Here is a 19020-nt window from a genome sequence, read left to right as displayed (position 1 = left end):
AGTTTGTAAACTTGACCCAATAATTTTAGGGGCATCATCAAAGTGAAATGCTACTTATTATATATATATATATATATATTATAAAACGAAATAAATATTTGATTGAGTTTAACCCTACCAACCCTATAAAAAAAAAAATAACGTGAGATATTTATAATTATGTTAAACCTTAACTCCAGAAAATAATTGTTATATTTAATACCAATTATTGTTTTCATCAATCTAATACTAATTATGATCCAAATAACTAAATGTTATAAAGTATACGACGTCTAAAAATATTAATTATGTAACAATATATATATAAATATAATTTGAAATTTGTTCTATGTAGTTACTGACTATGCCGCTCACTACTGGTAAATTATTACCCCAACAATAGGTGGTGGAAAAATACAGCCCAAATTACCTCACGCCACTCCTTCCGTCCACTCTTTTAGCGTGCCCCACCGCCGATCGCCGCCGTAACTGCTCAGCGGATTGCATCAATCCGTTTGTTTTCTCTTATTTCTTCTCTCTACGCCGTCAAGCAAAGAACAACGTTTTCCATTTACTCTCTCATTGGCTGCTGCAGATAACCACCTCCGGGGCTTCTCCGTATAATCGTAAGGCTCGTCTAAGCGAAACCATTTCCTGTTCCCAAATTCCTTAGTCTAGTCAAGATAAACGAGTGGAGCTAGCGTTTTCACTGCTCTGCCGCGGGTAGTTGCCACTAGCGTGAACTACCTCCATTGCCCTCTCTGGGCTTCTCTTTTCTCCAGCCTGGAAGTTTGGGTTTTACGTCGATTATGTGAGTTGATCTCTAAGTTCCTTTTTAATCTGGAGAATATGGCAGGTTTTTAGTTACTTAGATGAGGAGTTCTGAAATTGGGCCTTTGCGATCAAGGTTTCTGAACTGTGTATGGATGCTTGAAGAGAATTTCTTGTGGAGGAAAGACGTACTGGTCATGCTTAATTCATTTGTCACCTAAACGCCTGTTAATAGAAGAAAAAAGACATATGTATGTTAGGAAAAATTGAATTATAAAGGTCATGACCAGGAACCACTAGCCAAGTTAAGTTGCTTTGCCAATATATTGCAAAGGAGAGAGACCCTATTCTGTTAAAGCTTCTGTTTGCAGCACCAGACAAGTTCTTGGCCGTTTCATGAACTAAGTATGGATGTTTGTTGACAATAGTTTATAAGTCTACTGCATTTTGTTTTGCCCTGAGGTTTCTTCAAAGATAAATCAATATCAATCGTCACTTCCTCTTCTGATGGCATCAACAGCATCTTGGTGTGCCTTATGTACACATATCCATTAATGAAAAAACAAATCTTGTCACTTCCATCACTTTCTGCTTTATCTTGAAGTTATATGGCTGTTTTACAGTTCACATTGTGAATTGTGATGGATTTGCATATGCTCCTTATATGGCATTTGATGATTTGGTTTCTTTTTGTTATTGCTTTTGATTTTCTTTCTCCGTCCCCTAGTAAACAGGCTGAAATAATTTTTGATTGCATAGGCTGTTTGTCATGATTAATTTGTGCTTATAAAGACTCTTGTTTCAATCAAGGATTTATTCGAGGCAAAGGTTTTCATGAGTATATTTGAGTAGTTTGAAGATAAATCAATTGAGCTGCTGTGTGAACAGTGGACACGTCGAAGTACTATATAGTTTAGTACTATATCATGAAAAACAAATTTAATACTTATGGAATGAATTATTGTATCATACGGAGATTGTAAGAGGGTGATTTGCCTAACAAATTGAGAATCTGAAAAATGCATACACCCGTGTATGACGTGTAAATGTGTGATGGAAAATGACTTCTATTGTATTTGTTGAAGTTACTGTAACTCTAAAATCTATCCTTGTTTTGAATAAGTGCAATTTGATTAGATGAATTGGATGAGAGGGTGGGGTTGCATTACAAAGCAATTCAGATTCAGCACACGTCAATATTATGCAATAATGGGTAAGGATCAGAATGGGGTCCTATGTTTTGGAAAGAGGACCACTTCTTTGCAGCAACCGGAAGGACACCCTTCAGAAAGAAACACGCCATGGAGGGCTAAGCTGCCATGTTTCTTGATGGAAACTGACTTGGGGTTTAAATGTACATCAAGGAGATATACACATAGTATGCAAAATGATCCAGACTTGAGTAGAGATTTTTTCATACGACTCTGGAATGCTGATAGAAAGAAGCCAAAGCCTTTGGCGAAAGGAAGGCGTAAAGTTCTAAAATCTGGTGGTAATGGTGAAACATTTGTTGATAGCCGATCTTTGTTTGGACTTCTTGAAAGATCGTATTCAGGTGCATCTACTTTGAATGAAAAGGCTTATGACAAGATGAGGTCAGGCTTGAAGCAACCACCTCCCAGTCAATCTGTCACTGGTATATTGGAACCAATATCTGCAGAAGAGGTGAAGTTGCCTGTCTACTGTAGGTGCAGAATAATTCTCCAACTGAAAAATTAAAACTGTTTGCTATTTTGCTTGTACTGCTCTCATGTTAGTTCCGGTTAAAAATCATCATTGCATCTTTGATTTCTGTTGATTATCTATATATACTGGATGGTTCCTTTCTATGTTTTCATTGGCTGCCCGTGTTCATAAGCCAAGAACTGGACATATATTTGAGATATGTAATAATGACATACCTGGAAATGATACAAGGCTCTTATCTAGATCCTGTCGAATTATTTGACTTATTTAAGTGGGAGTTCGACTTTGGTTAGCTATTACTTTGAGTCATGAAATTGAGGATATTTTGAACTATTTGGCTGGTGTCAACTTCATATTGGCTTGTGAATTATACTGACATCATCAATGCACTTAATCTTTTTTTGCTTTTTCTTGAGACATCAAGCAAGAATCAGCAAGTTAATGATACGAATAGGCCACCATGTAAATTTTGCTTGTTTAGTTTTGTTGCTCTTTTCTGTATTTCAAAAGATTAAATAAAATCCATCAAATATTATTGGTCATTAATGAGAAGAGTAAATTGTGCTCCTCATAACAACTAGGTTTCTCCATGTTGTATTTTGCTCTTTTAATCTCATTCATCTTTGATTGTTTGTGATATTGTTGTCTGGAAAGGAAGATGATAACCTGGGTTTCAGGATCAGTCCACACTCTTTATGTATTTGTTAGCCTATCTATATTTATGGGTTTATTTCATCTCTTGCGAGTCTTTTTCTTCTATTGAATACAACTTAGTTCAAATTAACACAAGTTTTATTGGTTGTATGTATGTGTTTGTAGTTGTTTTTTAGTAAACCAATCCATTCTTAAGTCAATTATATACCAACTCAACTATGATAGAGTAGTCTGACTCATGCTATTGTAGTTACATATCAGCTAAGCATTTTGACATTTTCAAAACAAGCTATCAAAAATTGAAGGTGTATACCTTGAATCTAAAGGAAAGATTTTAAATCTAGAAAAAATGGAAAAGAAAGATATACATGCATTGAGTTTATTTGTTAGTGTTAGTTCGAACTTCGTGATGCTTTCTATGTTAATTGACCTTGCTTGAAACTTATATCAGGTCAAGGTTGCACCTCTTCTTGCAAGATCCAACCTTCTGATAACCAGGGATATAGAATGGGCCAACTTGGTTCTTGGTTTTGAGCAGGTAAGATTTAAATTAACCAGTTGCTGCCAATGTAGGTATAAGTACATTTGACTTCTCTCTTTTCCTAAAACCCAACAACTATCAAGGGTTAAAGCATATGCATGCTCCCACAACTTTTCTCCTAAGGCTGAATATATTTGGGAACTGGTGGATTAAATTGATTGATTTGTCCATGAGCATATTCCCTCAGCACTGCTGGCACAAATGATATCTTAGGCTGAGGAAGATTTTAATTTCAGTAGCATTTCCCATTCCATTTTTTTAATTTTGATAGCCAAGTTTATACATGTTGGTGCGCCTAATACAGTTGTCTCAAAAAAATTGCAAAAGATCGGAAAGGTCTGTGCTAGAAGATGCACATTTTTACAAGATCATTATTGTGATAAATTGGGCAAAACCACTGTATGAAGTGTCTTACTGATCATTCAACTCCGTCAACAGCTATTTGATAATTTTCTGATTTATACTTGCTCATGTTGCAAATTCATTGATTAATGCATCTTTTTTGTGTTGAGAGATAACTTCTGTCTTGAATTTGCAGGAAAATCGATATGCAATAGTTGATGTCTGCTACCCACAAGCAGTATGTGACTATTTCTACTTGGTTTTAGTCTTCTGCTTTTTTACCATTTATTTGGTGCTGTTTAAATTAAATGACCAATATTGCACTGAGTAACAATATTTACTGTTTTGTTTTTCTAGCCTGTAGGTTTCATTCGTGAGCAGAGTAATTTTATCGCAAGACAGGTATGTATAACACTCTGTAATCCGGACTTTGTTGTGCTCTTTGTTTATTTAATTATATTTCTCATTTCATTTTTGTCTTTCACCTTGGTGCAGTATTTGCTTCTTATCACATGCCTATTATAAGCATTCTTCATCTATATTCCATTACACCCTTGCTCCAATAATTTTTTTGATGTGGCGAGTATTGTGGTTGGCAAAGAGAAAACCAAAATTAGGTTATGGCTAGAGTTTTTATGCACAATACAATTTCCATGACTTTCTTCAGATTTTGTTTGTGTGATAGTGAAGATTGTAGCTGGTGAGAATAAAGGATTTACTCTCTAAATTCATCTAGTGAATCACTCATTAGAATGTCGATTTTCTTGTTAAGAACGAGACATACAATGCAATGAAAATATTGAGTGGCCTTAAAAGTAATTGGAGGATTGTTGGCTATCAAAGATGGATGTAGTCCGACTTCAGCTTATGCTCCTTTTCTGCCTTTCCTGTGGTTTTTACTTTATAAATGAGGCATATAGCTTGTAATTTTTAGGTTATCTTGGCTTTGTTTTACCTTATTTGCCAGCATACTCTTGTTTGGTGAATAAGATGGTGCCTTCATGCTTTTCTGCAGTTTCTTCGACTAAGACGACCTTTTGTAGCATATATAACTGATGGATTAGGTAACGAACTTTTTAGGGTAAGAACTTTAGCTTTCTGTGAATTTTTATTACCAACAATTGCAAGCTTCATTTGGGCATACTGTTTTTGCTGCTGGTTTACCTCTGTATAACTTTTTCCAAGTAGATCCGCAGACCCTTTTGGTGGATCACCAGCTCAATCTATGCAGAGATAAATGGAAAAGTACGGTTATTCTGCAATTGTTGGCTTTGCCATTCATCTAATGTTTCAGTTCTAATGCTCTACTATGCAAATTTTGAATTAGTAGCAGGGATCTATGACTAATTTATTCATTTAATTTTATTTGTTAGGAAATTGGTGTTGTCCACAGAAGATGGCATCTGTGGAGGAGAATCTATGATCTATACTTGGGGTAATGTTTTCTGTGGAGCAATTCTACAGAATATGTTTATGACTTCATCATTGGTTGAGTGATTAGCATATTTTATGCTAATGAACTGACATTCTTGTTCGAATTGCTCAAATCATGGTGTTGTGGTGTAAAAATGCGATTTTATTATTTGGGATTTTAGAATGCAGTGTATGTTATTAGAGGTAGAAAAAGTATCACCTTGTTTGTGTGGAGTGTTGGGAATTTAATTTTCTGATATTTTATGTCGATACAGACTTTTACTACCTATATGTTGATAATATAACCTTATACACTGTATTTAGGACACAGTGTATGTTACTCTTGTTTCCAAGCCTATTGGACTTCAATTCATGTTCCAAGACCTTTCTACCTCAACTTTGTATTATACATATGTTTTGTGGATATCTATATACATTTTATATTCGGCCTCAAATAATGTGTGATTTTTCTTGTCTTAGGAACAAGCAATTTGCAGTCGTTGAGAACCCTGGCCTTTGGAATTGGACATTCACTTTGAAGGACGCTGATGGAAATGTGTTGGCTGAAATAGATCGCAACTGGAGGGGTTTTGGATTTGAGGTTCTTAGTTTTGAGTTATTAATTTGTTTAAGTTGAGTCGATGGAATTGGTGTCCTGTTTCATGTTGGAGCTATCTAATAGTAGATGACAAGCTTCTTTCTTGTAAAAGGGTATTCCATCTCCGGAAGAATTGTGCTTTATGTTGTCTTGGAGAAGCTTACTCATGTGGAAAACTCAATGTTCTTTATTAACAATTTTATTTAAGAAGTCATAGAATCTATTTTGACTGTCTGTAATGGACTGATTTAGTGGGTTTAGCAATTGATGCCACTGCAAATTATAACTGGGAATAGTTTCTATTTTCCAATAAGAAAAGCTGGCTTACGATTTTAAGCTGTTTATATTTGTCTGTTGCAGATTTTCACAGATGCTGGTCAGTATGTGATTCGATTTGGTAGTGCCGATTCTGGTATTGGGCCTGCTGCAGGGGTAATTCACTGCTTAAGGTCCTTACTCATTTTATTTAGTTGTGTGAATTTCTGAATTATGCTTCCGCGCGTTCTTGTAGGTTGAAGAGTTAAATGTAAGTCGTTCATTGACTCTGTCTGAGAGAGCAGTTGCAGTTGCACTTGCTGTTTCACTTGATAATGACTACTTCTCCAGACATGGAGGCTGGTGAGATATTATCATATATGCCCCTGTATATTAACTGTCAAGCATTATGGACTTTTGTGTCTAAACCACTACGTGCTTGATTCATTTGAACAAAAATAATTATGATATGATCAGGTTAGTCAAATCATGTTTTTATATTTTGTGGGCCGTTGTACATCTCACACCATCTTATCATCTGCAATTGTTCGTCCAATATTATTGCATATGTAGTTTTAAGCTTGCAATGTGTGTGGTGTGTACATATGTAAGTACATACATACATATAGATATAATATGTGTGTGTATCTTTGCATGTGTTCAAAGGTTTAATTTGTGTATTTGGATGTCCTTCCAATCGTATTGGTTAAGCAAAAGCTCTTGTTTGCTCTACATATTTCAGCTTACTTGTACTACACTTGGTACTCGATTCAATTGATAAATGCTGATTAGTAGGACAATATAACTTGTTCTTACCAGGGGATTTCCCTTTATGGTGGTCGATGATTGAGACTAGACCAACAAGACTATTGACTGCTAAAGATGGTACGGTGTAACAAACATAACATAATCCTATCCATCTTGATCTTTTGGTGCCTGCATGAACAACTGGTAAATTCGGTCAAATTCCAGTTAACTACTACTGCTCTGGTTGGTTGTATCTCTGGCCCCCCTCATTCTTACCGTTATGTTCATTACTTTGTTGAAGAGAATTCCAGACTAATTGCGAAAAACTTGAGTTTTCTGGAATTTTCGGATTAAAACAGTTGGTTATCGTTGAACTTTGAGTCGTTTCTTTTGTTATTTTCCTTTTACTCTTGGAAGCAGCAAAAATGTTGTATCCCGCTGCTGTTTGGCAGCCAGCTGAGGACGGTGCAACGTGGGTTTACAGGAGTATGATATGATGCCAAGCCCTGTTGTTCATGCTTTAGGAAATAACTAATACTTCTATATTGCAGTAGCCGCCCTGCCTTTAGAATCTGTAATAAAATTTTCAGTATTTGGACCTTTGTTTTTGCTCAAGATAATTAAAAAAATATCCTTTTGAGCTTGGGTCTGAAGCAGCTAAAAAATACACAGTTTTTTCAATGAAATTGTTGCATTTATTATTTATGGCATTGTTGATAGAGTTTAGGACAAAGTTGGAAACAGTTTTCAGAAGTCATTGTTTGCAAAGTCTCTTCACTTAGGAAATTCTTAAGTAACTTCATTGAAGTTGAATGTTTGCCTAATTAGGCATGGAATCAGAACTTGGTTTAATGGAATAACAATTTTAGAAATTTAAAGGGAGCAAAATGTTAAATTTTGTTTAATTTATATGTAAAATTTGAGTTCTTTTATAAAAAAAATAAATAGTTAAATTGAATTGAATCTGTCGTAGCTAGTCTAATTGTGAAGCATTAATTGTTGCGAACGTTTTTCCTGTTAAGATATTTCTTTGAAAAAATATTGCTCAACTTGATCACCACATATCCTTTATCATATAAAGAATTCAATTTAATTTTCATCGTTTCAAGTATCTTAAGTTGGTAACTCTCAACTCATAACACTTACACAAAGTGATGAATTTTAGAGAAATTTGAATTATTATCATTCAAATGGAGAATTAGTAATTCGAGTTTGATATAATAGAGAAAATAAGTGGAAAAGGCAGAACAATAGGAAATTTTTACTCAAATCAGGTTCGTTTGAATCAAATTATTCATAAAATAAGTGTAATACACTTGTCATGTAATTAAATACTTTGTTCGAATTATACACCAACTACACGACAAGTGTACCATAACTTTTATATAATTGGTTCAAATTCTTTCAAATTCGATTTCAATTAGGAAATTGACAGATAGATTCATGCATACTACCAGCAGTCATTATTAACTTGCCATGCACTGATCTTCTTCTCCCTCTGCCCTTTTCCAACCAACACAGTTTCTCATGCAGAAACACAACATCTTGATGTAGTAAAGCCACCCCTCTTTTTCTACTTTAATTGGAAAAAAAAAAAAAAAACAAATTCCAACAGTTGTGTAAAAGTGACAGATGTATGGGTGTTTTGAACAGAAACTCCATAAGCAAACATGATTGCTCTTGTCCTCTCAGACACCACATCTCTCTCAACCATCATCATTAATTGCCCCTTCCTATTCCTTTTGCCCCTTATTTAAAACTACCCATTTCCTTCTTTTCCTCTTATCTTTTTTTTTTTTGAACATGGATTTGTGGAAGAGAGGGACAGAATGAGGTCCCTAATGAAGATATTTCATGCTCTTCCTCAAGTCATAAAATAAAAGGGATAATTGCACTTCTTTTTCTTAGAATTTGGTATAATTATACGTAGGTATTCTATAGTTTGGAAAGTTATATCTAGCACTCCTTATGTTTGCTTTTGTTGGTCAATATTAATTGAATTTGCTGATATTAACAACAAAAAAAAAAAAAAAAACAAAATCGAGTAGAAATTGATATTTACTCTCGATTGACTTATTGCAAGTTAAACAATTTTTTTTTAAACTAAATTATCCTTATAACGGTAAAGATATACCTCCGCACATGCATTAACGCGTGAAAACATACGAGAGTAATTTGGTTGTAGAAAAATTTATTTGACATGCAATAAGTCATTAATAAATTAATCGAGAATAAACATAGATTTTTTATTATTATTTTATTAATATCAACAAATTCAGTAAATTTTGACTAACTAATGAACTTATTTGTTAGACGGAAGCAAACCTCATGAATGCTAGATGTAGCTTTTCAGACCATAAGAAGTTTACGTGTAATTATACTAAATTTTCAGGAAAGAAGAGTGTAATTATTTCAAAATAAAATGTTGATATTATCCTATAATATATAATTGGATTAGAAGGGAAAAGGGATTGAAAATTGAGAATATTTTCGTGATGTTATAAGTAAGATGTTGGATAGTTTGGTGTAATTCAAGTTAGAAAATTAGTCCTTGGGGGTAAAAATATGTGAAAGTAGCTTTCACTAAAAAAGCTATTAAATAAAGTTTCCTATGATTGAAGTTGCTTTTAAATGTTAAGAGTAAATTATAATAGAATCTTTTGAAATTCGTCGTAATTATAAGTACTTCATAATTAATCGTCGTCTAACAAATATGAAATATCTCCTACACTGAGCTGTGATGATGGGTTATTTGCTAGACAACGATCAATCTGTGAGGTATTTGTGATTTTTCAAATAATAAAAGAGTATTTGAAATTATTGCAGATCTCAGGAGAATCCATTGTAATTTACCTTAAGGGCGTGATTAGTGCGCACGAACAGGTTTGGGTGGGAATGAAATGAACTTAGGAATAGAATGGTTTTAATATAATATTCCTATGTTTGGTATAATGAAGAAATAAGAAAAAGAATTGAATACAAAGTTTCCAAATCACTTGTTTATATGTTTGGTGGATAATAATAAAATTTGAAGGAAAAAAAAATACACACAAATTTTGTTAGATAAAAAATATTATTTTAAAATATTTAAATTAAATATAAATTTACAACATATATATATATATGAATATTTTCTAATACCAATAAATACTTAGTATTTTAAAAAAAAAGCATACTTATTAAAAAAGAACAAATATCAATAATATTATATAAATTGAATATAATATTTTATACTTATAGTAAATATGATTAAAATACATATATGTATGTAACTATATTTACATTATATTTAAAAAAATATTTAAAATTTGAAGTATTCATGTTACATACTATTTAAATATTTTATTACTAAAGTTTATTATATTTAATATATTTGCAAAAATATATAATTTTTGTGATGGTAAAATCTTGTAAATGTAATTCTTTATTAAATGTTATTTAGCAATTTTTATTAAATGTTATTTATGGAAATGGGCATTTCTATGTGAATAGTCATTGAAAGTTAGTGGCGTCAAATCAATACATTATACAAAAAAATATTTTTTCAAAAATAAAATATTTATTTTGAAGAAATTTAATCTTATTCATTTTCTTACGTTCCAAGAACGAAATTGGAGCTTTTGTTTATATTATGATATTTAAATCATTATTTTATAATTTTTATGGAAAAATAATCACAACGAAAACTATATATATTACATTTATGTTATCGTTATTTATAATGTGTGACACATTTATTAAAATTAAATAAAAGTTGTAGTTAGTGAAAACTTAATAAATTGGAAGTCATTATTGTGATGTTAAACTGCTCCCCCAACATATACTTATATCCTACCTGCTTAATTAAATAACTATTACCTTTTTAAATCCCAACTAACAAAAAAATAAAACAAATAAAATAAAATAAATTGTTGCATAAACCACAAATAAATTTATTTCATATTCAATTTTTGAATTTATGATTTATGAATTTGGAAGGTGATTAATTTGTGGTGGTAAATTAATTATTCGTCGAGCCAAACTAGTAAAAAGAAAGCGTATGTATGCTCTCGTCTCCTTAGAATTGATGTAATTATATGTATATTTTTAGTTCGGATGATTATATTTAATATTATTGAGGTTTGCTTTCGTCTAACGAATTGATCCCTCCGTTTTGTTGGTGTTAACAAAAAAAAATTGCTTAATTGTAGGCGAAATAATTTTTTTTTTATTAAACTACTCTTATAATAGTTAAGATATACCTCCTTACATGCATCAACTTGTGAAGATGTATAAGAGTAGTTTGGTAATAAAATATTTATTTGACCTATAATATGTCAGTAATAAGTCGATCGAGGGTAAATATGAATTGTTATCTAATTTTTTTTGTCAATATCAGCAAATTCGGTGAATATTGACTAACGGGAGAACTCATTTATTAGACGGAAGCAAATTTCAAAGATACTAAATGTAATTTTTTAAGCTACAGAAAGTTTACGTGTAATCACACCAAACTGAGTATAATTATCCCTAAAAAAGAATTAAAAAAAGACATTGTACTTATTAAATATTTTAAAAATCATTTTCCATGGAAATTTATGTTGATTTCAATCTCAAACCCCCTAACCCAAAAAAGAAAAATAAATAAATAATTACATCGTCCTCCCAAAAATTTATTATAATTACATGTAGATCCTTATAGTTTAAAAAATTATATGTAGTACCCTTGACGTTTGTTTTCGTTTAACAAATAAATCCCTCTTTTAGTCAAAATTCATCGAAAAATTTGCTGACCAAACTACCCTTATTGCAGGTCAGATAGTCTGGTCAGGTAAAAATTTATCTGACCAGCAATAAGTTAATAATATAAGTCAATCGGGTAAAATATAAATTTTTATTTAGTTTCTTCTAATAATATCAGCAAATTCGGTGAATTCTGACTAATTTAGGGATCTATTTGTCAGATGGAAACAAAATTCTATTATACTAGATATAATTTTTCAAACTATATAAATTTATATATAATTATATCAAATTTCAAGACGAAACGTATAATTACAAAAAACAAAAAAAGAAAGAAAGAAAAACACACTATGAATTTTCCATAGGGTAGGTGCATAAAGACCAAACCATTACCAGGAAAAGTGTAATTGGTTAACAACCTCACTCAACCACTATCATTTCTTTTTTCTTTTTTTGATCTAACTACTATTATTATTACTTTGAATCAACATATTCATTAATCACCATGTAATGCTTGCAAACTTGGCTTTCGCCAAATTTAAATCAATTATACGATAAGTGTAATATATTTATTATATGATTGATGTATAATTCAATAAAAATAATCAATTCTATAATAAATGTACTACACTTGCTATATGATTGATTCGATCCGACTGAGTTTGAACTGAATAAGTATTTCCGTGATTCTGATAATTAAATTTAAGTCGGATTAAATATCCCAAAAATATAATATAAGTGTTATGTACTTGTTATGTGATTGATGTACAATTTAAAAAAAAAATAATCAAGCACATGACAAGCGTATTATACTTGCACGTATTTAGTTGATATGATTCGACTGAATATAATCTGGATAAGAATTTTTCGTAATTCGGATAATTAATTAGGTATAACGAATAATCATGTGGTGCAATTCAAATCAAATTATTAATTTTGTTATAATAATAATTTCTTGATCCGAATTTTTCATGTTTTCTCCCAAGAATTCTCAAAATAGAATTTTGTTGCCTAAAGTAGAAGTTTTAAACCCAAAGGGATCATATCATTTAAGTTAATTAATTAAAATCAGTAACTGTCGACTTCTATTTTTTTTTAGGTAAGAGCGATGAATTTTTTTATTAATTAAAATAAATCGATTACAAGTGAATAAATGAAATAAATTACATATAGTACGGAAATAAATTAAATAAATTTAGAAATTAAAACCGATGGAGAGTCACGACATTTATGCTGACCTAAAGCCATGATTGCCTCCCTACGTGCAGGTTTTAACGGTTGACCATGACTCCAGGATAAAATCCCATTAGCTCTAAGCAGTGTTTCATCTCATGTGCATGACTACGAGGAGACTAGGAACAAGTCCACAGTCACGTTGTAAAAACTCTACAAATACTTGTGGAGTAAAACATTTTTCAACTCATAAGCTATACAAAACATCTCTCTCAATGTGCCAAATGAAAAAAGCTAATGACCCTTTAAATAGTTGTAATAATTTGACCGTTATAAAATATTAAGTGGCATAATTAAAACTCATAATATTATAATAAATTCAATTATAAATAGGTCACATAAATATATAAAATATAACGGTCAAATACTTATTAAACCTTATAAATTCACAATTAAATCATCATAATAATATGACCATAAACCTCAAATAAAACTGGCATATTAAGATCAAATAAAGTGTTGGAAATAATTTGACAATGTAGAAAATTTTAAAGCTTATTTCCAACAACAAGTACAATCATTTATATCGACATCAATATCTAATAAAGACTATTACAATAATCATATCCGACTCAACAACACCTACTGTTACGGTAGACACACAACATCCTACGCACCTGGAGGGGTTCAAACCCGTGAACTTTAAAATCAATAACACCTGTTATTACGGTAGACGTACAACATCCTATGCATCTGGAGGGGTTCGAACCCATGACCTCTACATCATGCATGAAACATCAACGTTGTCAATTGAGTTAGGCTTCATAAACAACAACTACTATTTTTTTAAGATAATAATAATGTAGAAGACGAAACTTTTTCACTTTTTTTATTTTGGTTTTTAAAAGTAGGAAGTGTTCGGCTAAATTTATTTAAAATTATAGAAGCAGAATTATATGAATATACCAATATGTTAATAGTATGAACAATTGAGTCATACATCAACCAAGCAATACATTAATGGGTAAATTATATTTTGTTTTTCGAATTATGATCGTTTTTATATTTGGGCATTTAAACTTTACTTTTGTGTTATTTTTTGTTGAAAAAACATTACATACAGTGCACATATGATATTTAAAAATTATGTAACGTAATAATTTTTCACATATAAACAACATGTAACCTTTTTTCTAACAAAAAAATCAACAAAAAAATGGTCATATATAGCAAAGTGCAAATTTCGCAAAGTTGAGATGGTAAATTAACAAAAAAAAATTTAGATGATAAAGTGTCAAAAAATATAACTCGGACGGCAAAATGTAGTTTACCCTACATTAATATAACATAACTATGAAACAAATCACAATATAAACTCATAAAACTGATATAAATACCTACACATTAGATAAAATTCAAACCCATAACTTCGAACTTACTAATAAGCTAAAACATCATTGATAATTAAATTTTAAAATTAACCACTTAAAATGCTTCATTTGAACGTCAGTCTAAAAGCAGAAGTTGTCTGTTGTATTTACTCAATCACCAAATTAAAATAAATCAAATATACCTATATATATATATATTTTTTTCTTATTATATAAAATAAAAAATAATGATTGTATATATATTTATGATAAAAAAATAGTAATAAGTGATGATAATGGTGTTTGAACCAATGATGGTAGTCTTTGGTAGGTGTGATTATTATTAATTGAGATGACTTAGTAAACTTTGGTAATCAGTTCCACCAAGCAAACAAACATCATTTTCTTTTTAAAAAAACTGATATTATATGATTATATCAATATTTCAATAAATTCATATAAAGTAAGATAAACACACAGATATCAAGCACGACTCAAACTCATGATCTCAAACTTGTTCATAAGACCTTAATATTAACTACTGGGCTAAGACATCATCAATTCGATCAATTCATTAATCTAACTATATACTATAAAAAAAATTACAATAAACTAATTAAAGTGGGATAAATATCCATACATCTGATGAACCTCGGACTCATAACTCCAAACTTGTTTGTAAGACTCCAACATTAACCACTAAACTAAGACATCGTTGGTGCAAATAAATATTATAATAAAGTGTGTATATATATATATATATATATATAGTTGTGTGTGTGTGTTTTCTGATTTGCTTTGATTATTCCTTAGTTGACTTCTCACCGCATTATTAATCTTCCAACACAAGAATAATTCATCATCATTTTCTAGCCCAAATTGCATATTAACCCCATTTTTTTTTAAATTCAGCTAAAAATCTCCCGATATTTTAAAAATAGGCAAAGAAATCCTTTTATATTTTTTTAAATATAACATACTTATCCCTCACCGTCAATTAATGCTAATGGCGTTAATTTTTTTTTTTTATCAAAAGACCGTTATACCCCCAATCTTATATATTATTTCTTATTTTCATGACCACTGGATTTTTTTTATTACATAATAGTCGTAGGATTTTTAATTAATCCATCTTAACTTTTAGATTCTTAATTATTAAGGGTCAAGATTTAATCAATTTTGATATATATTATATTTATAATTAGAAAATATAAAATATAAATTAACCCCATCCCCTCCCCCTCCACCTGTCGCAACCCAACCCCCTTGTGCCACTTGTCGGCTTGCAGATCTTAACGCTGCGGTCGCCCGTGGAGCAACGTCACTGTCGCCCAATATTTGTTTATGTTTTTAATAAATTAAAATTTTTTTAAGGAAAAAATAAATTTTGAAAAGATGAGAAAAATTAATTTTTTAACATTTAAAAATAATAAAAGAAAATATTAAAATTTTCATTGTAAATGCATATACTAGTAAACTTAAATATAAGTATTATTTATAGTAAATAACTTATTAAAATATATTTAAATTAAATGTTAATTTAGATTAGTTAATAAAATATTATTGTTATTGTTCATTAATATTTACATTTATATAAGTATTTAAATTTTAAAAAATGAACTTAGTATATTATTTTTTGTATTATGATTTTAATTGAATTTTTTAATTTAAATTATAATTTTATAAAATACATATACTTTTTTGTGTTTTGATATTTAAATAATATATTTAAGAAAAAAATTATTATTTTTTAGACGGATGAAAATGCAAAAAAAATTATTAAAAAGAAGGTTAAAACAAGTACATTTGACATGGTAACTTTAAACACAATATAAGAGTATTTTTGTTAATTAACAGCAAAATAAGGTCAAAACTTGTAAAAAAATCATGCCCAGTCGTACCACCCGTGAGGGCACCCCACCTTCCATTAGTTTCTAACGGGAAGGGGGGTTCCCGCGCAGGATTTTAGGAATCACGGGGTTTTTTTTGCTTATTTTTTAAATATAAGAAAGTTTTAGCTGTTTTTAAAAAATATAGAAGGGTAAAAAATGCAGCGTATTGTCTAATTATGAATTTATTTCTTTTCATAATCAAAATTATATGATTATGATGTGTTTTTTTTTCCCATGATAATAATTTAATATATATCAAGATTTTGTCTTAGGAAAGATTTTTATACATCGGTTGAATTAAAAATGTGAAGTGAAGGATATATTACAATTTGTTAATTATTAATTGTTGTCAATTAATATTTAAATGTAAGGATGCATGGCATTGCTAAAATAAACCAAAAAAAAAAAAAAAAGAAAGATGGTCAATAACTTTGTGAAAAATAATAAAAATGTGATTGACGATGAGATCGAGCTCAATTAGCAAAGTCGAGACCTCATAATTTTAAAAATATGATTTGAATCCCATCAACATAACATATGAGATATTATTCTATTTTAAAAATATGCGTTGTTCTAGGCACACATTTTGTTGAATTTGGAATTAATCTTATGGTTGGTAGATTATTGTTGTAATAATTTGGGATAATTGCATAAAAACCCTTTGTGTTTTAGAAATTGGACTAAAATTTCCCCTATTAAAAGTATATGCAAAAACCTCCCTATATTTTTTAAAATTGTGTACATGCTCCGTCATTTCTCTTTAACGGCGTCCGTTTATGTGGTGATTTGCACATTATGCACTTGTTTTAGTAGTCATTGATCTTTCTTAATTAAAAATGAATGACTTAGGTTTAAAGTAATTTGCAAAATATGTTTTTGTATTCATATATACATACACATAATTATATATATAATAATAATACAAATATTTAAATAATATATATATATATGTATGTATATATATGAACGATGGAGGTCACGCTTCGTCGTCCCTAGATCAGACCGACCTCACCGTCACCCCAAATTTGGTGGGTGGCTGGGCGACGTCGCCTGTCACCCATTGCCGCTGCCCAATTACACTGTGGGAGGTGGAGGAGCGAAGGCGGAGGTGGGGGGTGGCTGCGGATATGGAAAAGACGAAGATCCTTCTTTTTTTTTTAATTTATTTATTTATAAATTTTAATATAATAACTTAATTCAATTATGTACTTTTTATGTCAAATATTATACTAAAAAATTAAAATATAATTATTGTAATTTATATAATAATATAATTTCAAAAAATATCCAACACAAAATTAAATTAAGTAAAAATAGTTTAGAAATAAAATCATGTATTTTGATTTCAAAAACTTATAAATAATATCAAATAATCTTAAAATTTTGATATTTTCATATAAAAAATATGCATAATAACTGTATTTGATGTAATTTTATTATTTAAGAAAAATATTAGAATAGTATAATTTTATTATTACAAAAAGAATACATAATAAATAATTAGATTGAGAAGTGTAAAAGTTCATAATCTAAAACAATAAATAAAAATAAAGTCATCTTGATAAAGTAGATAGTTACTAAAAAAAATAAATATAGGAGATGAAATTTTATATTTAATTTATAAAAATCAGAACTTAAGGAAAAGACTGGTGAAACTATTTATTATTATTATTTTTTGTCTTAATATATTTATTTTCTTAAAATTATAATATTTTAAAAAATTAAATCCAAAAATTTAGTTTTTATTTAAAATGTCTTTAACTTTTATTTTTAAAAATATCACTTTCTACTCAATCTATTAAATGTTAATTTTAATTATTGGACGAATATTCTTATGTATAAACTAATTTACTATTTTGTGCTATTAATAAATATATATATATTTATATATATACTAAGTTATGTTCTTTTCTAAAAAATTAAATACAATAAATTAAAATTATTATTAATATTATCTTAACAAAAATAATTCAATCACCACGGAATCATTAAACATAATTTTTTTTTCAGAAAATATATTACGATGAGTATAATTATAAATATTTTATCATAATTATAAATATCTTTTGTTGTTTAAAAAATTACCAATATTTTTTAATTTTAGCAATCGTCTAACAATTAACCAATTTGTTAGTTTTCTATTAGTTTTTCATCAATTTTTTGTTGCAAGTTAATCAAAATCCCCTTGTAGACTGTAAAGCAAAATTTTACGTATTATTAAGAAATTTTAAAAAATTTTATGGAATAAGTGGATATTTTTTTTATAATTTTTAAAATTTTCATCTATCTTTTCCGATTCTTTTATAAATCGTTCGATTCTTTTATAAATCTTATTTTTTTAATTCAAAAATTACATAATTTTATCAAATATAAAAAAAATATCTATGATTTTTCAAACAATAATGAAATATTCATAATTACGTTAAATTTTAAAAAAATTCGTTGTTAGTTTATTTTATTTAATGCATACCTATTAAATGCACGTAATTTTTGTAAATAAAATATATAAATTAATTTTTATATACGTGATATATATTAAATAAAAAAAAAATAAAATTTAGAATGAAAATGAATAATGATAGTTGGGGTAGCCAAAAAAGATAGCAATTAGAATTGAGAAATGGTAAAAAAAAAAAATAATTATTTAATTATTGCTTAATATAAAACAATAATCATTAAAAATTACGACTTTTTTTCAAATACCAAAATTTCCTCCAACTTGAGAGCTTGACCCCCCGCGTTCTCACAGCTCCCTGTTCCTCCTCCTCCTCACCATGCTCTCTTCCTCCACCACCCACCACCGCTGCTGACGGCGGCGCAGCCACAACCCCATCATTGTCCCGTTTCTCCTAAGAACGCTCTCACCAACCATCAGTC

The 19020-nt window shown here is 29.5% G+C and overlaps 1 protein-coding gene across 6 annotated transcripts; it reads left to right on the top strand.

Moving 5' to 3' along the window:
- On the top strand, window positions 336–7539 carry LOC105157121 (altered inheritance rate of mitochondria protein 25). 6 transcript variants are annotated; one of them, XM_011073425.2, is made up of 12 exons: window positions 336–605; window positions 1888–2415; window positions 3542–3628; window positions 4170–4211; window positions 4331–4375; window positions 4989–5054; window positions 5162–5218; window positions 5347–5408; window positions 5867–5987; window positions 6345–6416; window positions 6496–6602; window positions 7059–7539. In XM_011073425.2, the coding sequence occupies exons 2-12, from the start codon at window positions 1888–1890 to the stop codon at window positions 7087–7089; spliced, it is 1218 nt and encodes a 405-aa protein (XP_011071727.1). In that variant the 5' UTR covers window positions 336–605; the 3' UTR covers window positions 7090–7539. The 6 variants fall into 6 exon arrangements, with proteins under 6 accessions (XP_011071727.1, XP_020548524.1, XP_011071724.1 ...); XM_020692865.1 differs by having other exon boundaries at window positions 1874–2415; XM_011073422.2 differs by having other exon boundaries at window positions 336–790.

Source organism: Sesamum indicum, linkage group LG3, assembly GCF_000512975.1.
Source record: "Sesamum indicum cultivar Zhongzhi No. 13 linkage group LG3, S_indicum_v1.0, whole genome shotgun sequence".
Classification (NCBI taxonomy): Eukaryota; Viridiplantae; Streptophyta; class Magnoliopsida; order Lamiales; family Pedaliaceae; genus Sesamum; species Sesamum indicum.
This window is presented reverse-complemented; position numbering and strand designations above follow the sequence as displayed.

Excerpts from the sequence above, each read along its gene's own strand:
- LOC105157121 (XM_011073425.2), top strand. The coding sequence starts at position 1,888 with ATGAATTGGATGAGAGGGTGGGGTTGCATTACAAAGCAATTCAGATTC. Across the intron at positions 4,212-4,330 it reads ATGTCTGCTACCCACAAGCA|CCTGTAGGTTTCATTCGTGA; the intron begins GTATGTGACTAT and ends TTGTTTTTCTAG. Across the intron at positions 6,603-7,058 it reads TTCTCCAGACATGGAGGCTG|GGGATTTCCCTTTATGGTGG; the intron begins GTGAGATATTAT and ends TGTTCTTACCAG.